Raw genomic sequence first — 16,688 nt, forward strand, 5'->3', positions numbered from 1 at the left:
GTACAGAGTCAATGTGCGGGAGCACCGGTTAATATGTACATGTGGGTAGAGTTATTAAAGTGACTATGCATAGATGATGATAACAACAGAGAGTAGCAGCGGTGTAAAAGAAGGGGTGGGCAATGCAAAAAGTCTGGGTGGCCATTTGATTAGATGTTCAGGAGTCTTATGGCTTGGGGGTAGAAGCTGTTTAAAAGCCTCTTGGACCTAGACTTGGCGCTCCGGTACTGCTTGCCGGGCGGTTGGAGAGAGACCAGTCTATGACTAGGGTGGCTGGAGTCTTTAACAATTTTTAGCGCCTTCCTTTGACAGTGCCTGGTATAAAGGTCCTGGATGGCAGGAAGCTTGGTCCCGCACTACCCTCTGTAGCGCATTGCGGTCGGAGGCCGTGCAGTTGCCATACCAGGCAGTGATTCAACCAGTCAGGATGCTCTCGATGGTGCAGCTGTAGAACCTTTTGATGATCTGATGACCCATGCCAAATCTTTTCAGTCTCCTGAGGAGGAATAGGTTTTGTTGTGCCCTTTTCACGACTGTCTTAGTGTGCTTGGACCACGTAAATTTGTTGGTAATGTGGACACAAAGGAACTTGAAGCTCTCTCTGTGGATCTGTTAGGGTGGTATGCAAATTGGAGTGAGTCTAGGGTTTCTGGGATAATGGTGTTGATGTGAGCCATGACCAGCCTTTTGAAGCACTTCATGGTTACAGATTATCTACAGAATGCAGTTACACCTCCAACATTGCCTAAACAAAATAAATTATACACTATGCAGTTGCTGGTAACTGGGGGTTAACGCTGATCTGATTGAATCCTGGCCTAAATGTAGATCTGTCTGTATGGTGGGGTATAAAGCAGACATATACTGTACATATTGTTTGTCAGTGGTCTTATTCATAGTTGTGGGGGGAAAATCCACAGTGAACCAAACTTGCAGTTTTGTAATGTAGAGTAAAGCCATTAATAAATTAATTGTAACATTGTTGACGTGAATAGGACAAAAAGCACCAACTTCTTGATTATCTCTAGAGGCATATCATGTGAATGAGCTGAGCCTCTTTGGATTCAATAGCTATTGAGAGAATACAATAGCTCAGTATACAAATTTGTTGAGTCATAGAAAACTTCTAGAACTCTTAGGATAGCATTACAGTTAATCCACAGTGTATTGTCAACTTTTCCTTTGAATGCAGTTCCAGCAGTTTACAGAGAGTAACAAACTTCAACAAAAACACATATTAAGTAGCAATTTTAGCCATCCTACACTATTCTATTCTCAATGTTATAATCATGAATATCTCCTCTAGCCTCAGTTGTGCTCCTCACTTCACATGCCAAAGTATTTGGGGAATGTTGTTTGTTTTGTACTGCATGTTTCTTTTTGATCATCAAAGGGTATAGAATACCCTGTCGTCTCTGATATGAATGATGGATTTGTGTTTAAATAGCTATTTGAGTTCCTGGCTATGCTTTGTTTAGATGGTCAGTGTCTAATGGAGGATATGCTCAGTTTTCAAAGCAACCGGTCCTATTCAATGTGCAGGAGGAATGCATCTTGTTGGTTCTTTACCTAACGTTACTGCTGATGATGACCTCTTTCCAGTCCTCCTTCCCCTAGATTACTTTCCAGGAAAAGGCCCTAAATCCAACATCCAGTTTTGTTGTCAGTTAAAGCCAATAGATCCCACACTTTTTTAGCTGTGGAGGGGGGATAGACACAGTAAGAGAGCTAAGTGGGGTAAGCACTGTCTCTTTAGATGCCTTATTGTGAAGTTAATATCTAAATATTTTTCCCCACAGGCCCTGGGACCATGATGCACGATGTGAACAGGGCAGCACTGTCGCTCCACTGCTCGTTCTGCCTACTGCTGACTGTTTTCTTTTTGTTCCTACTCAAGTTTTGATGTAACACAGGCCATCATCAGCTTCTATCAGCACTGAAAAACAACAAGACTCTTGGTCCCAGAAGAAGAAATGGAACAAAAGGAACCACCAATAACATCGTTGGTTTGCTCTTCTTTTTGGGGGGTTTGCATTTGCGGTATGTCTTCTTTTGGACAAAAACCAGAAGATGAGACATATCTAGGAGGGTGGGGAGGGAGAGGGTCGACCTGGAAGCTGATCTGAGGTGATGGTACTACCAAGTTTGTGTCACTCCAACCTTTTGTATGTAAAAAAGGGGAAACAAAAAGTTAATGTAAGTGTTGATAGTTGACTGGTTTTGCCCAAATATTGAGGTGTACATTCAGATTACTGGTGTGTCCTGTCCTGTTTGTTCTCTGTACAATAACATAAGCTTTTTTAAAGTAAATTACAAAAAAAATAAAACATGCAATGTGATTGTTCATTTTACTGTATTTTTACAGTTGTATGCAACAGAATAATAACAAAAACAGACCATTCAATATAAACAATGTCAACTTCAGTGGCAGAACAACACAATATCAAATATTTAAGGATTATTTGTGACAAAGGAAGTCCATACACAGCAAAAAAAGCACTGTTGAAGCATAAACAGCACTGACACAGTTTTTGGGGTTGTCACTGAGAAGAACTGCATAGTCAAAGATAATTGATGACAGTGCTTTTTAAGTTGTCTGAAATTGGCTATCGCCTTTTACAAAGGGAGTTTTGAGACAGACAAGACTGATATACACAGGCAGAAATGTGCAAAGAAAACAGTTTATTCACTGCACAAGTGATTTTTTCTCTCACTGACTACAGTGACATCCCACAATCCCATTTAGCTAATGTGGGTGTCTACGAACAAACCGCAAACGGTAAAGTAAAAACAACATGATTCCAACAGGATACATGTAGAAATACGTCCTGCGCTCCCCACTACAAGAAGTGAAGAGAAATGAGTCATTGATCAAATGTTCTGATCTCTCTTTAAATGGCAAAACCTCACAGAAAACAAGAGAGTATAAACCCAGAAGTCATTCTAGCTCTCTGCATTGACCAGGGATTGAAAAATTGTGAATGTCTGTCGGTTTGTGTCCTTTTACTGTTTCAGGCCCAATTCAAATAAACATTGAAACTGGTGTGCATATTGGATGTGTATATCTGCATATCTATTGAACAGACACAAAGGTTTCTGATTTAGGAACAGTTTCCAAATGACGTTGCCTGATTACCTAAATTACTGTCACAATCAAATCTAAAAAATTCTGCAAAGAGCCTAGCAGAAATTCACTGAACCACGTTCATTATTTCCTCTAGTTTAGAATGCTTCTCATGTACTTTACCTGCATGGTTAACTGTGTGATATAGCCAGGGCCGGCTCCAGGCATAAGCGGTTGCTTAAGGACTCAGGCTGCTAGGGTGCCCCAGAACAGCAACAACAAAACACTTTTTTTTAAGGAACTCGGGGATCTCAACTTACTGTTGAGAGTTAAAATAGTAGAATACACAAGGTGCAAGTATGAAATTTGGTTGTGCATCAGAATTTTAAAAATCTCCATTAGCCATGTCAGCCAACAATTTTTAGATCGGTAAATTAGTCTAGCCAGCTATCTACACTTGGAGTAATCATGGCTGAACACTGACCAGGCACTCAGGGCACATGCCCAGAGGCCCTGACCTCAAGGGAACCCCCATTGATTTGATTAGACACTCTCACTCATATCATTAACATCATTAACATGGCATAAGTTATGGCAAATTGTGGAGACCTGCAGGAAATTTGCTTTAAAACTGAAAAAAGTATCTCCACCCCATTAGCTGTAAAACTGCCCCATGGCAAAATGTGTGGAATTGCAGGAAATGTACTTTAAAACATACATACAAGTGAGTCCATGAATCGCAATGATGTAACCGTTATGGTGAGTAAATCAACATGTCAGCTGAAGATAAAGTTTTACATTGTCCGTAAATTATGAACTGTAAAAACAAAGTCCTTAGTACTTTTGACTATGTGACACATTACTTCCCATGATGGCCCACACAAAATGAAACAATAACATACAAGTGTAGGAGGAGGCATTGAATCCAATTAAGATCACATGCGTATCAAATGCAGGCTCTAAAGTTCTTTCATTATAAAATGTCCAGTGAAAAACAATTAATTTGCTATAACAAATGTAGCTTGCCATTTGATCAATACATGTTTTGCACTGACCCCAGTGTTCTATCAATCAGAGGGTTGAATAGTAAAGGGTGAGGATCGGCATGTACCCTGTATCGCTATCAACTCTATCTATTTGGGGGGCTCAAGCTGTTATGTCTTCTCCTTTTCTTTCAAATGAATAAGAACCATTCAATGTCACAGCTGTCACTTCTGATCAGCCTTCGCACAGCCACCCCACAATGCAATCACCACCTGGTTTGTTGCATGTTGGTCCCGTCCCAAAACTGCCTGGTTATCAGGCAGCAGCAGAGAAGAGTGTGTATACACACACACACACACACACACACACTCACACACACACACACACACACACACACACACACACACACACACACACACACACACACACACACGCACACACACACACACACACACACAGACACCGTTCAGACTATGTCATTTTGAAGACTATAATGGGTTACAATTGGGCCCCCTGCCGTGGGAAGTCATTTCCACAGTATTTATACTCCAGTTAACTGTAAATACTACAATACTCACTGTAGTGTATGAGAAAGTGTAGGATGTAAATAATTATGCTCAAACTGAAAAATCATTAAATGAAATAATGAGTATTTCTAACATCCTAATTGAGGTGTAGATTACATCTCACATCCCAGCGTTAGACCTTGTAAACAAGGCTGCATGGGATTTCTGTTAATGTGACTCCGTGCAGCCAATGGCAATGTCCACTTTAGGTATGCCAGGAGCCGGTTGTGGATTTGACAGCTTTAACACAGTCCCACCCCCAACGCCCCCAAAACAACTGCTATGTGGGTGTCGGCTAAAGCGGATCTGATTGAATAGAGCCCTAACCATGCAAAGTAAGAGAAAACAAACTAAGGTTTTTAGTGCATTGTGTTTTATAAAAGAGAACATTCAATGATTTACTATTCCTGGATGAATACGGATGAAATTAAATGTTGTCAATACACATGGTTTTGAACTTTTATATTTAAAACATGAGTATTATCAAGACTGGTGTCTCCTAGGTCAGAAGGATAAACTGTTTTGTTTTTCTTGCCACTCCCCCACCCATGTACAGTGGCCCTTTGATGAGTATTTCTTCAAAGTTCTCCAATTTCTGCACTTTTATTTATGAAGAACTGTAGAAGTGTCGTAACTTATCCACAAAATAAATGTCTCTGTCACTTGAGGAAAACTCAAAGGAAAGTTTTTTTTTAGCCAACACAAGTGCAGTCACGCTGTCATAAACCTAAAGTTCAATGCGAATCTGTGTATAAATGATCATGAACGGTGTATTAGTCAAAACTGTAATCTTGCAGTTATGACAAAGAGAGGGTCAAAAGATAGATGTAGATCCCTGGGGAACAAATCAAATCAAATCAAATTGTATTAGTCACATGCGCAGAATATCAACAAGTGTAGACCTTACAGTGAAACGCTTACTTACGAGTCCCTAACCAACAATGCAGTTAAAAACAAATATTATAGTAAATACGAATAAGAGAAATTAACAAAAATAACAAGTAATTTAAGAGCAGCAGTAAAACAACAATAGCGATGTCATATCTACTTAAACTGTTCCATGCCTGGAGTCAACATACATTACTAAACTAAACTCAGCAGCACATATGCAAATGACTGGCTAGCTAGGGAGCTGTTGTTGTTTCTCTTTTTGATCAAATCTCATCCAGTTTACTATACAAAAGTGTCAAATCTTTAACCATACTGGGTACTCGGCAAAACTGTACATATGCTGTCAATAAAAGCTTTATTAATGGTCTATTAATAGTTAATGAACCCGTATGCATTAATTAAGTATGTAAAAATCTATAAACAACAAACATAAATTGCATAGGAAACCTTTTATTAATTGTCAAATGATAAGCCTTTTGTAACAAGGCTCAGCGTTTTGCAAGTAATAAGTATCTATACACATTTTTCATTTTTCATTTTTCATTGTTCTTACATGACTCCATTCATGTTTGTTAATGATTCCTTTAGCAAATGGCACACAGATAGGAAGTGTCACCAAGTAGTATGTCTGTGTGCGAAAAACAATTATGTCCAGCTAACAGTATGAACATAAATACCCCTCAGAACCAACATAATACAACACAACTAATACACAATCAGAAACTGTCTGTCCGTTTTTCCTGCACCATTATTTTAAAGGAATAGTTCACCTAATGAAAGGTTTCATTTTCTAAAAATGACTATACAGTGGGGTTTCACAGATAGCAATCCATGATTTGGGTTTGTAAATAAACCAAAAGCAAAATGAGGGTCAGAGTTACCATGGGGATCCACTTTCAAGTATAACTTGTTAAATTGGAAACAATTAACACACATTTGGCTTCATGCAATTTGAAAATGCTATACTTCCTAACAAAAGTAATTTGTTCTCTGGCTAAATGAAGTTCAAAATAATGTATTGTAGTGTCATACCACATGGAAGTATGTTTATCATGAAACATGAAAGGTATGCTGTATAACTGAAAGAGAGGGTACAATTATCTATATCAGGGATGGGCAACTGGCCTGCCCCGCCTTTTGTAGGAGTATTGTTATTATTTTATTTTTTACTCAGTCAGGGTCTCAATTTAATTTGCAATTAAAAAATGTTGTTGCGCATCAGCAGTCACTCCATTACGGGAAAGTCAGCAAATTATTTCTCTTTGCTGTCATGAGGGGGGCCACTAAAATTTTTCGCTCGCAAGTCGGAGGGAGGGGCTACTGCGGCCCATCATGATGGGTTCCATTTTATTGTGGCTCCCATCCCCATCAAAGTTGTCCATCCCTGATCTGTATCACGCTAGCAGTGTGCCTTGTTTGCTTTTTCTTTGTTGAAATGTATGTAGTTGGACCACAGTCCACAGGTTAAGTATACCACACTCAACAACAACGGTATTATCTGGAAACAGTGGGTGCAATTTCATCAGAAATGCATAATGTGAATGTTTCAATTTCCAATATCAATTGTTTTGGAGTTTGCTGACTCTTGATGTCTCTTTTATAATTTCAGGTTACAATATCCTTACGATAAATGTGGCAACTTTTAACAATGATTTTATAATTCATACAGTAGAAAAAAACGGATGTCAATTGTACTTATCGGCATCGTGTTGATTAGTGACGTAGCACAGTTTCACAGGGCCCCCGCAAGGTCAGACCTTTTCCCTTATAAAATGATTGCCTAGATATATATGTTAAGCTGAAATAATGCAACAAAATTCCCCCCAAAAAATCTACTGTAAAAAAAAATACAAAATCCCGACCGGAAAAGGATTGTCCTAACTTTCTCTAATTAATTTTCTACTATTCTATACATTTTTCCATGAGGTTGAAAGAAAATGTTGCAGTTTTAAAGATAATTTCCTGAAATTCTAAACTTTTCTTTCATGGCTTATGACGCTTTCATATACTATTTGAGGGGCCCGACCTCCGGGGGACCCCGCGCAAGGCTTGTGTGCCCTGCCGGCTTGTGTTAGCTATGTGGTGTGTGCTACGCCAGTGCTGTTTATTCAAACCAAGGGGGTTCTTACTTTTGTAGCCTCACAACATATAAAGTACATTAATGTATCAAACTGTAAAGAAGAGCAAAACACTATCAGTGTCTCCACATGATACCCTTGACATCATCACTGCAACTTGCATTCTCAGATTAAATACATGCAACATGAACCATTCTGCTATGATTATTACACATCTGAATAAAAACACAATAAATCAACCACATGTGCAAATGTCATGCTAGAATGATAAAACATCTGACACATAAGTATTTGCACTTTAAAGGAACACTACTCAATCTCAGTTTCCACCCACAGTGAGCCCCTAACACGTATGTTTGCAAACATTTGTGGGTCTTGGCAAATGTAACCGCCATATAGTTATTTGAATTATATTGTAACTTCCACAAAACCAGTGAGAGTGTGTGGGGGGGGAGCAATTACTGCAGAATTCAAATAACTATTTGGGAGTTGCGCACAGGACAAATCATAATTTGAGATATGCACACTAATCAAACGTAAACCATGTAATGATGTCAATGAAATATTTGCACCAAAGTGTGAGGTATGAGCACTAATCTCAAAATAGTGTTCTACGCTAAATTATGATCTTCATCCCATTCATTCAAACTGGGAACAGGAATTTGTAAGTGATCAACTTTATTAACATTCAAATGTTCAAATACTTTTGCCTCGTTTATTGACTACAGGAGATAATATGCTGCACATTTGTTTTTCAGCGTAACTTGTCAAGTTATTCGCTATCTGTAATTGAAATGGTATTGTACATTTCCTTTTTCTATTTTTCCCTTCTGTTCTGTCAAAAGTATTAACAAAAACTGTATGTCAATGACTTTTGGTAAGAAACTAAATGAACGTAATAGTATTGAACTATTTGTGCATGTTAAGGCGTAGTTGTATCTTTTCTATTTGAGAATGAGTAAGAGATGGTTGTATCTGTTCAGTGTAATAAAGCTTAATGATATTTTCCTCTAAATAAGTGTTTTATCCCTTGTTTATAACTCATAACTATATGTATAGCTATGTGCACTCTCATAGGAACTTGCTTTTGGCTTTTAATAAGAAATTGAGAATGAACAGATGCTATTCTTCACCACTAATCTTCAGTGCTGGCTGATAGCTAGGTTTGTGATGAGGGTGTCCTAAGATCCCTGTCAACATAAACCATCTGTTGGGTCCATCTATTAGGTTTCCATCTACACTCTTAGAAAAAAAAGGTGCTACCTGGAACCTAAAAGGGTTCTTCAACCCCTTTGAAGAACCCTTTTTAAATTTATTTTTTAATTTTATTTCACCTTTATTTAACCAGGTAGAGGTCAGTTGAGAACAAGTTCTCATTTCCAACTGCGACCGAGCAGTTGGAACCAAAAAGGGTTCTATTGGTGAAAGCCGGAGAACAATTTTGTAAATGTAATGAGTCCATTGCATTCTTCAAATAGAAATTAGCTGCAGGTTAGAGAACTGCCTTCAACATAATATTTATACAGTGCCTTGCGAAAGTATTCGGCCCCCTTGAACTTTGCGACCTTTTGCCACATTTCAGACTTCAAACATAAAGATATAAAACTGTATTTTTTTGTGAAGAATCAACAACAAGTGGGACACAATCATGAAGTGGAACGACATTTATTGGATACTTCAAACTTTTTTAACAAATCAAAAACTGAAAAATTGGGCGTGCAAAATTATTCAGCTCCTTTACTTGTGCAGCAAACTCTCTCCAGAAGTTCAGTGAGGATCTCTGAATGATCCAATGTTGACCTAAATGACTAATGATGATAAATACAATCCACCTGTGTGTAATCAAGTCTCCATATAAATGCACCTGCACTGTGATAGTCTCAGAGGTCCGTTAAAAGCGCAGAGAGCATCATGAAGAACAAGGAACACACCAGGCAGTTCCGAGATACTGTTGTGAAGAAGTTTAAAGCCGGATTTGGATACAAAAAGATTTCCCAAGCTTTAAACATCCCAAGGAGCACTGTGCAAGCGATAATATTGAAATGGAAGGAGTATCAGAACACTGCAAATCTACCAAGACCTGGCCGTCCCTCTAAACTTTCAGCTCATACAAGGAGAAGACTGATCAGAGATGCAGCCAAGAGGCCCATGATCACTCTGGATGAACTCCAGAGATCTACAGCTGAGGTGGGAGACTCTGTCCATAGGACAACAATCAGTCGTATATTGCACAAATCTGGAGTGGCAAGAAAAAAGCCATTTCTTAAAGATATCCATAAAAAGTGTTGTTTAAAGTTTGCCACAAGCCACCTGGGAGACACACCAAACATGTGGAAGAAGGTGCTCTGGTCAGATGAAACCAAAATTGAACTTTTTGGCAACAATGCAAAATGTTATGTTTGGCGTAAAAGCAACACAGCTCATCACCCTGAAAACACCATACCCACTGTCAAACATGGTGGTGGCAGCATCATGGTTTGGGCCTCCTTTTCTTCAGCAGGGACAGGGAAGATGGTTAAAATTGATGGGAAGATGGATGGAGCCAAATACAGGACCATTCTGGAAGAAAACCTGATGGAGTCTGCAAAAGACCTGAGACTGGGACGGAGATTTGTCTTCCAACAAGACAATGATCCAAAACATAAAGCAAAATCTACAATGGAATGGTTCAAAAATAAACATATCCAGGTGTTAGAATGGCCAAGTCAAAGTCCAGACCTGAATCCAATCGAGAATCTGTGTGTCACGACTTCTGCCGAAGTCGTTGCCTCTCCTTGTTCGGGCGGTGCTCGGCGTTCGACGTCACCGGTCTTCTAGCCATCATTGATCCTTTTTTCATTTTCCATTGGTTTTGTCTTGTCTTCCCACACACCTGTTTTCAACCCCATTCATTACCTGTTGTGTATTTAACCCTCTGTTTCCGCTCATGTTTTTGTCAAAGATTGTTTTATTGTCAGTATAGTGTGATTGTTGCATAGGTGCGTGTCGGGTCCTCGTACCCATGTTTGGTTTGTTTGTTCATTTATTGTTATGGAGCATTCTCGTGGAACTTTATTAAAAGACTCCATTTTACACTCAGTTTGACTCTACTGCGCCTGACTTCCCTGCCACCTATTACACCTATGCATGACACTGTGGAAAGAACTGAAAACTGCTGTTCACAAATGCTCTCCATCCAACCTCACTGAGCTCGAGCTGTTTTGCAAGGAGGAATGGGAAAAAAATTCAGTCTCTTGATGTGCAAAACTGATAGAGACATACCCCAAGCGACTTACAGCTGTAATCGCAGCAAAAGGTGGCGCTACAACGTATTAACTTAAGGGGGCTGAATAATTTTGCACGCCCAATTTTTCAGTTTTTGATTTGTTAAAAAAGTTTGAAATATCCAATAAATGTCGTTCCACTTCATGATTGTGTCCCACTTGTTGTTGATTCTTCACAAAAAAAATACAGTTTTATATCCTTATGTTTGAAGCCTGAAATGTGGCAAAAGGTCGCAAAGTTCAAGTGGGCCGAATACTTTCGCAAGGCACTGTATATATATTTTTAAATGAAATAATAAATGAAGTGAAAACTGAAACAGTATATATAAAATGTTATATAAACATGCTAATTGAAACTGAAACCCCTCTTATCTACAGTACAGAAGCTAGGGGAAGTGTCCTTACTCACAATCTGACCAATAACTCAAGCATTGCTGTCTTGTATTTGTCATTCTCAGTGTGCTTCCTTTGTAAACACTTAAATGACTCTAGAGCACTTTACAGATTTCTTTTTTAGAAGACAACGGTTCCACAGCACAGGCCTGATGACAGCTGTCACAAGGTAGAACATATCACAAAACGACAATGTCATCAAAGACAGACCCATTGTGTATTTACAGCAACAAGCAGACGCCTAATTAAATTTACAGATGTCAAAATGTTTTACATCCAATTCCTTAAACAAGAAAGTATGTGTACACATTTGATGGGAATCTGTTTAATGATAACAGAATGTGCCTTGCACCTTACACAACTAACAAAAAGCAATGGCTGTGTTGAAATAGTAAATTAATGAGCTGTTGTAGGCCTTTTGTTCTGTCTTTAATGTGTAATGTTTAAAGCTATTTTTTTAGTTGTTGAAATTTTGCAGCATAGAAATATGCTAGAGAGCCCTTTGTTTACACCCCTTCAGTGTCGTTCACAACCCTTCTCTTTAAGAATTTACATGTAAACGCATGGCCAACCATCAGCATTGTCAACCCCTCAATTAGTTCAGCCATTCGTGGCTAGCCTGGAAGGATCCTGTCTTTCTCCTTATATAGCTCAGTGCTTCTCCTTGGCTAAACTAGGCTCATAATTTAAAATGTTTATTCATAGCTACAGATCCCATACAAGTCTGTAATTAAGGCCCATTCAAATTCACATGTTCAAGAATGCATTTCTTGAACATTTACTATTTTGTCCTCGATTGTTCCCACAAGGGGGAGGCCGATGATATCAGAGTGCACCCATCAGACCAACTCCTTGAATTGCCAACTTCTTGAACAATAACAAAGTGGCACCCATTAATGATTTGGTAAATTGCTGAGGGATGGGGCTGGAGAAATGTAACCACTCTCAAATTCCTAGACATAGCAATGTAAGCAAGGACTGACCATCCATGAGATAACAATGACAGTTTTAACCATGTTGTGAGGCTATACAGTGTTTATTTAGACTTAGTTTGTTTACAAACAAAGGAGTAAAGCAAGCTTACAGTTTGGGTCCTGATGGGGTAAGAACATTGAACTAAAGCTCATGAGGAATTTACAAGTTATATTCTTAAAGAATCAATATGTCATGAATTTAAATGTCCAAAAATGGATGTAGCAATTTCAGATCTCCCAATTAAGTGTTTGCTTTACTACTGTATTTATACTTTGAATATCCTTTTTCAACTGGAAAAGTAAAAAAAAAACAGCTGGAGTGTGTATTTAAATGCTCAGAAACAATGTTTTGTATTGTACACTGTATTTTTTACTTTACGGGCCACTTTACAACCAATGCCAATAATCAGCAAGCAAGTAAACCGGTATTCAGAATTAGGGCTGCGGTGGTCATGAAACGTTGTCAGCTGGTTATTGTAATGCAAAAGCCTGCCAGTCTCACAGTAATTGACTGTTAATTAACATAAACACGTTTAAAATCTCCATGCATTCAAGCAGCATACAAGCCACTGATGCACGCCTCGGAACATCTACATTTAAAAAATAAATAAATCAATTGAATATACATCATCACAACAAATACATTATTTATTTTAAGCATGTCTAAAGAAACATAATGATATGAAGAAAATGTATTTCAGAACAGAATACAAGTTGGCCTACTGTATTTTATCTGTGTAAGGGTGGCAACTGGTGGCAGAGAAGTCAGATGCAGGAGAGCAGAACTGGGTAATAACCGGTGCAGTTAAAAATACAAAACCACCGTCATCCAGAATAACAACGTATGGGTACAAAACCCGTCGCACACCAGACAACAATGTGCACAAGCACTTACAACAAACAGTTCCGCACAAAGACATGGGGGGAACAGAGAGTTAAATACACAACACATAATGAGGGAATGAAAACCAGGTGTGTGGGAAGACAAGACAAAACAAATGGAAAATGGATTGACGATGGTTAGAAGACCGGTGACGTTGACCGCCGAACACCGTCCGAGCAAGGAGAGGAACTGACTTCGGCAGTAGTCGTGACAGTACCCCCTTTGACGCGCGCCGACACCAGCCTCGGGGACGATCCGGAGGGCGAGGTGCAGGGCGATCCGGATGGAGCAACTCCCGCAGCATTGAAGAGTCCAACACGTCCTCCACTGGAACCCAGCATCGCTCTTCCGGACCATACCCCTCCCGTGCGAGGTACTGAAGGCCCCTCGCACGACGCCTGTATGCCGGGGCCCCCCCGATGTCCAGAGGGGGCGGAGGAACCTCCCGCACCTCAGACTCCTGGAGTGGTCCAGCCACCACCGGCCTGAGGAGAGATACATGGAATGAGGGGTTAATACAGTAATCGGGGGGAAGCTGTAACCTGTAACTCACCTTGTTGAGTCTCCTCAGGACTTTAAATGGCCCCACAAACCACAGACCCAGCTTCTGGCAGGGCAGGCGGAGGGGCAGGTTTCGGGTCGAGAGCCAGACCCAGTCCCCTGGTGCGAACACCGGGGCCTCACTGCGGTGACGGTCTGCACCGGCTTTCTGGCGCAGCACGGCGCGCTGAAGGTGAACATGGGTGGTGTCCCATGTTTCCTCCGCGCTCCGGAACCAGTCGTCCACCGCAGGAGCCTCGGTCTGACTCTAATGCCAAGTAGCCAGAACCGAACTGGAAGGGGGAGAGGTTAGTGGAGGAGTGGCGTAGCGAGTTCTGGGCAATCTCTGCCCAGGGCACGAATGCTGCCCACTCCCCCGGCCGGTCCTGGCAATAAGCCTTCAGAAACCTACCCACATCCTGGTTAACTCTATCCACCTGCCCATTACTCTTGGGGTGAAAATCCTAGGTAAGGCTGATCGAGACCCCCAGACGTTCCCTGAACACCCTCCAGACCCTCGAAGTGAACTGGGGACCCCAATCATCCTCAGGCCGGAAGAGTGCGTCCGCAGTCTGTAGGGCCGTAGGGTGACCGACAGCGGGAGGAGACGGCTGAGCTTCCTCGAGAAGAAGGCACAGGGGCGGAGCTTTGGTGGTGTACCTGAGCGCTGAGAGAGCACGGCTCCTATCCCAGCCTCGGACGTGTCCACCTCCACTACCAATGCCAAAGAGGGATCCGTATGGGCCAGCACAGCACGGGAGCAGGAGGTAAATAGAGGCCTCAGGTGACCAAAAGCTATGTCTGCCTCAGCCGACCACTGCAAACGTATCGGCCCCCCCTTCAGCAGTGAGGTAATGCGAGCCACTACCTAACCATAACCCTGAATAAACCTCCGTAGGTAATTGGCAAACCCTAGAAACCGCTGCACCTCCTTTACCGTGGGAGTCGGCCAATTATGCATGGCTGAGATGTGGTCACTCTCCATCTCCACCCCAGAAGTGGAAATGCGATACCCTAGGAAGAAGACAAACTTTTGGAAGAACAGGCATTTCTCAGCCTTGGCGTACAGGTCATGCTCCAACAATCGACCAAGCACCTTGCGGACCAGGGACACATGCTTGACGCGTGTAGCGGAGTATATCAGAATGTCATCTATATACACCACTACACCCTGCCCATACAGGTCCCTGAAAATCTCGTCTACAAAGGCCTGGAAGACTGATGTAGCATTCATCAACCCGTATGGCATGACAAGGTACTCATAATGCCCTGAGGTTGTACTGAATGCCGTCTTCCACTCGTCTCCCTACCGAATACGCACCAGGTTGTAAGCACTCCTGAGATCTAATTTGATGAAGTAGTGCGCCCAGTGCATTGACTCAATCGCCGTGGCGATAAGAGGTAGCGGGTAACTGTACCTCACAGTTATCTGATTAAGGCCTCGATAGTTAATACACGGGCGCAGACCTCCCTCCTTCTTCTCCACAAAAGAAGAAAGGACCAAATGTACCCCTGACGCAGGGTTTCGGAGACATATGTTTCCATGTTTCCTGGAAGGGCAGTGTCTACCAGGGGATTTATCGCACAATCCCACCATCGATGGGGTGTTAATTGAGTCGCCTTCTTTTTGGAGAAGGCGAGAGCCAAATCGGCATATTCGGGGGGAATGCACACGGTGGAGACCTGGTCTGGACTTTCCACCGTAGTAGCACCTACAGAAAATCCCTAAACACCTCCCCAAGCACTCTCGCGACCACCCCGTGAGAGCCCTCCGTTGCCATGAAACAGTGGGGTCATGACAAGCTAACCAGGGTAGGCCTAGCACCATCAGAAACGCTGGAGAGTCAATGAGAAAGAGACTGACTCTCTCTGTGTGTGTCCCCTGCGTCACCATGCCCAGAGGAGCGGTGGCCTCCCTAATTAATCCTGATCCTAATGGTTGACTGTCTAAAGCGTGAACTGGGAAGGGCATAGCCACAGGAACGATGGGGATCGCTAAACTATGTGGAAATGATCTGTCTATTAAATTCACGACGAGTGCCTTATGCTGGGAATGCGGGAAAAGGAAAAGAAAAAGCAACAAACAAAAACATGTGTGCAACAGAGGGCTCTGGGTGAGAATGGTGCCTTCTCACCCAGGTTGATGCCAGAGTGCCCTGCCTGCTGCCTCGACCCCCAGAGGAACCAACCTGGCACTGAACGGTAGTGTGACCTCTGCGGCCACAGATGGTGCACGAGACGGAACCTCCTCCGGTCTCCCTGAGTGCAGCAACTCCCAACTCCATGGGCATCAGAGCGGTGGTGCAGGACTTTAAATGGTGGTGGTGCAATTTGTAAGTCGCTCTGGATAAGAGCGTCTGCTAAATGACTTAAATGTAAATGTTAAATGGATGGAACCGACAGACCCCGTTCTGGACGTTATCCAGCAGGTTATCCAGCCGAATGTACATGTCCACCAGCTGGTCGAAGTTGAGGGTGGTGTCCCTACAGGCCAACTCTCGACGGACGTCCTTGCGCAAACTGCAACGATAGTGGTCGATCAGGGTCCTGTCGTTCCATCCCGCTCCGGCGGCCAGGATCTGAAAGTCCAAAGCAAACTGCTGTGCACTCCTCACCCCCAGGTGGAAAAGACGTTCACCCGCCGCTCTACCCTCGGGCGGGTGGTCGAAGACTGCCTGGAAATGACGGAAGAACTCCTCCAGGTGGTCCAGCACCGCATCTCCTTCCACCCACACGGCGTTGGCCCACTCCAGGGCTTTCCCTGAGAGGCATGAGACGAGGGTGGACACCCTTTCACGTCCGGAAGGAGCCAGGTGGACGGTGGCCAGGTATATTTCCAACTGAAGCAGGAAATCCTGGCAGCAAGCAGCCATCCCATCATACTCCCCGGAGAGGGCAAGGCGAATCCCACTGGAACCAGGTGCAGGGGGAGCGAGTAGTGGAGGCCCCTGCTGTGCTGGACGACGCGCCCATGGTGGCGCCAAGATGGTGGAGCATCACTGTGTGTTCCTGGACGCGCTCCTCGACCCCCATACCAGGGGCACCTACTCCT

General features: G+C 42.3%; 1 protein-coding gene across 2 annotated transcripts in view; it reads left to right on the top strand.

Annotated features, from left to right (window-relative positions):
• LOC135548731 (opioid-binding protein/cell adhesion molecule-like) overlaps nucleotides 1-8,601 on the top strand; it is a 455,048-nt gene extending 446,447 nt beyond the window's left edge. For both annotated transcript variants that reach the window (XM_064978601.1, XM_064978599.1), the window contains one exon: nucleotides 1,800-8,601. In XM_064978601.1, coding sequence (XP_064834673.1) covers nucleotides 1,800-1,903 — 104 coding nt within the window. In that variant the 3' untranslated portion in view covers nucleotides 1,904-8,601. The remainder of the gene's footprint in view (nucleotides 1-1,799) is intronic.
• Nucleotides 8,602-16,688: the final 8,087 nt, after the last annotated feature.

Source organism: Oncorhynchus masou, chromosome 11 (genome assembly GCF_036934945.1).
Source record: "Oncorhynchus masou masou isolate Uvic2021 chromosome 11, UVic_Omas_1.1, whole genome shotgun sequence".
Classification (NCBI taxonomy): domain Eukaryota; kingdom Metazoa; phylum Chordata; class Actinopteri; order Salmoniformes; family Salmonidae; genus Oncorhynchus; species Oncorhynchus masou.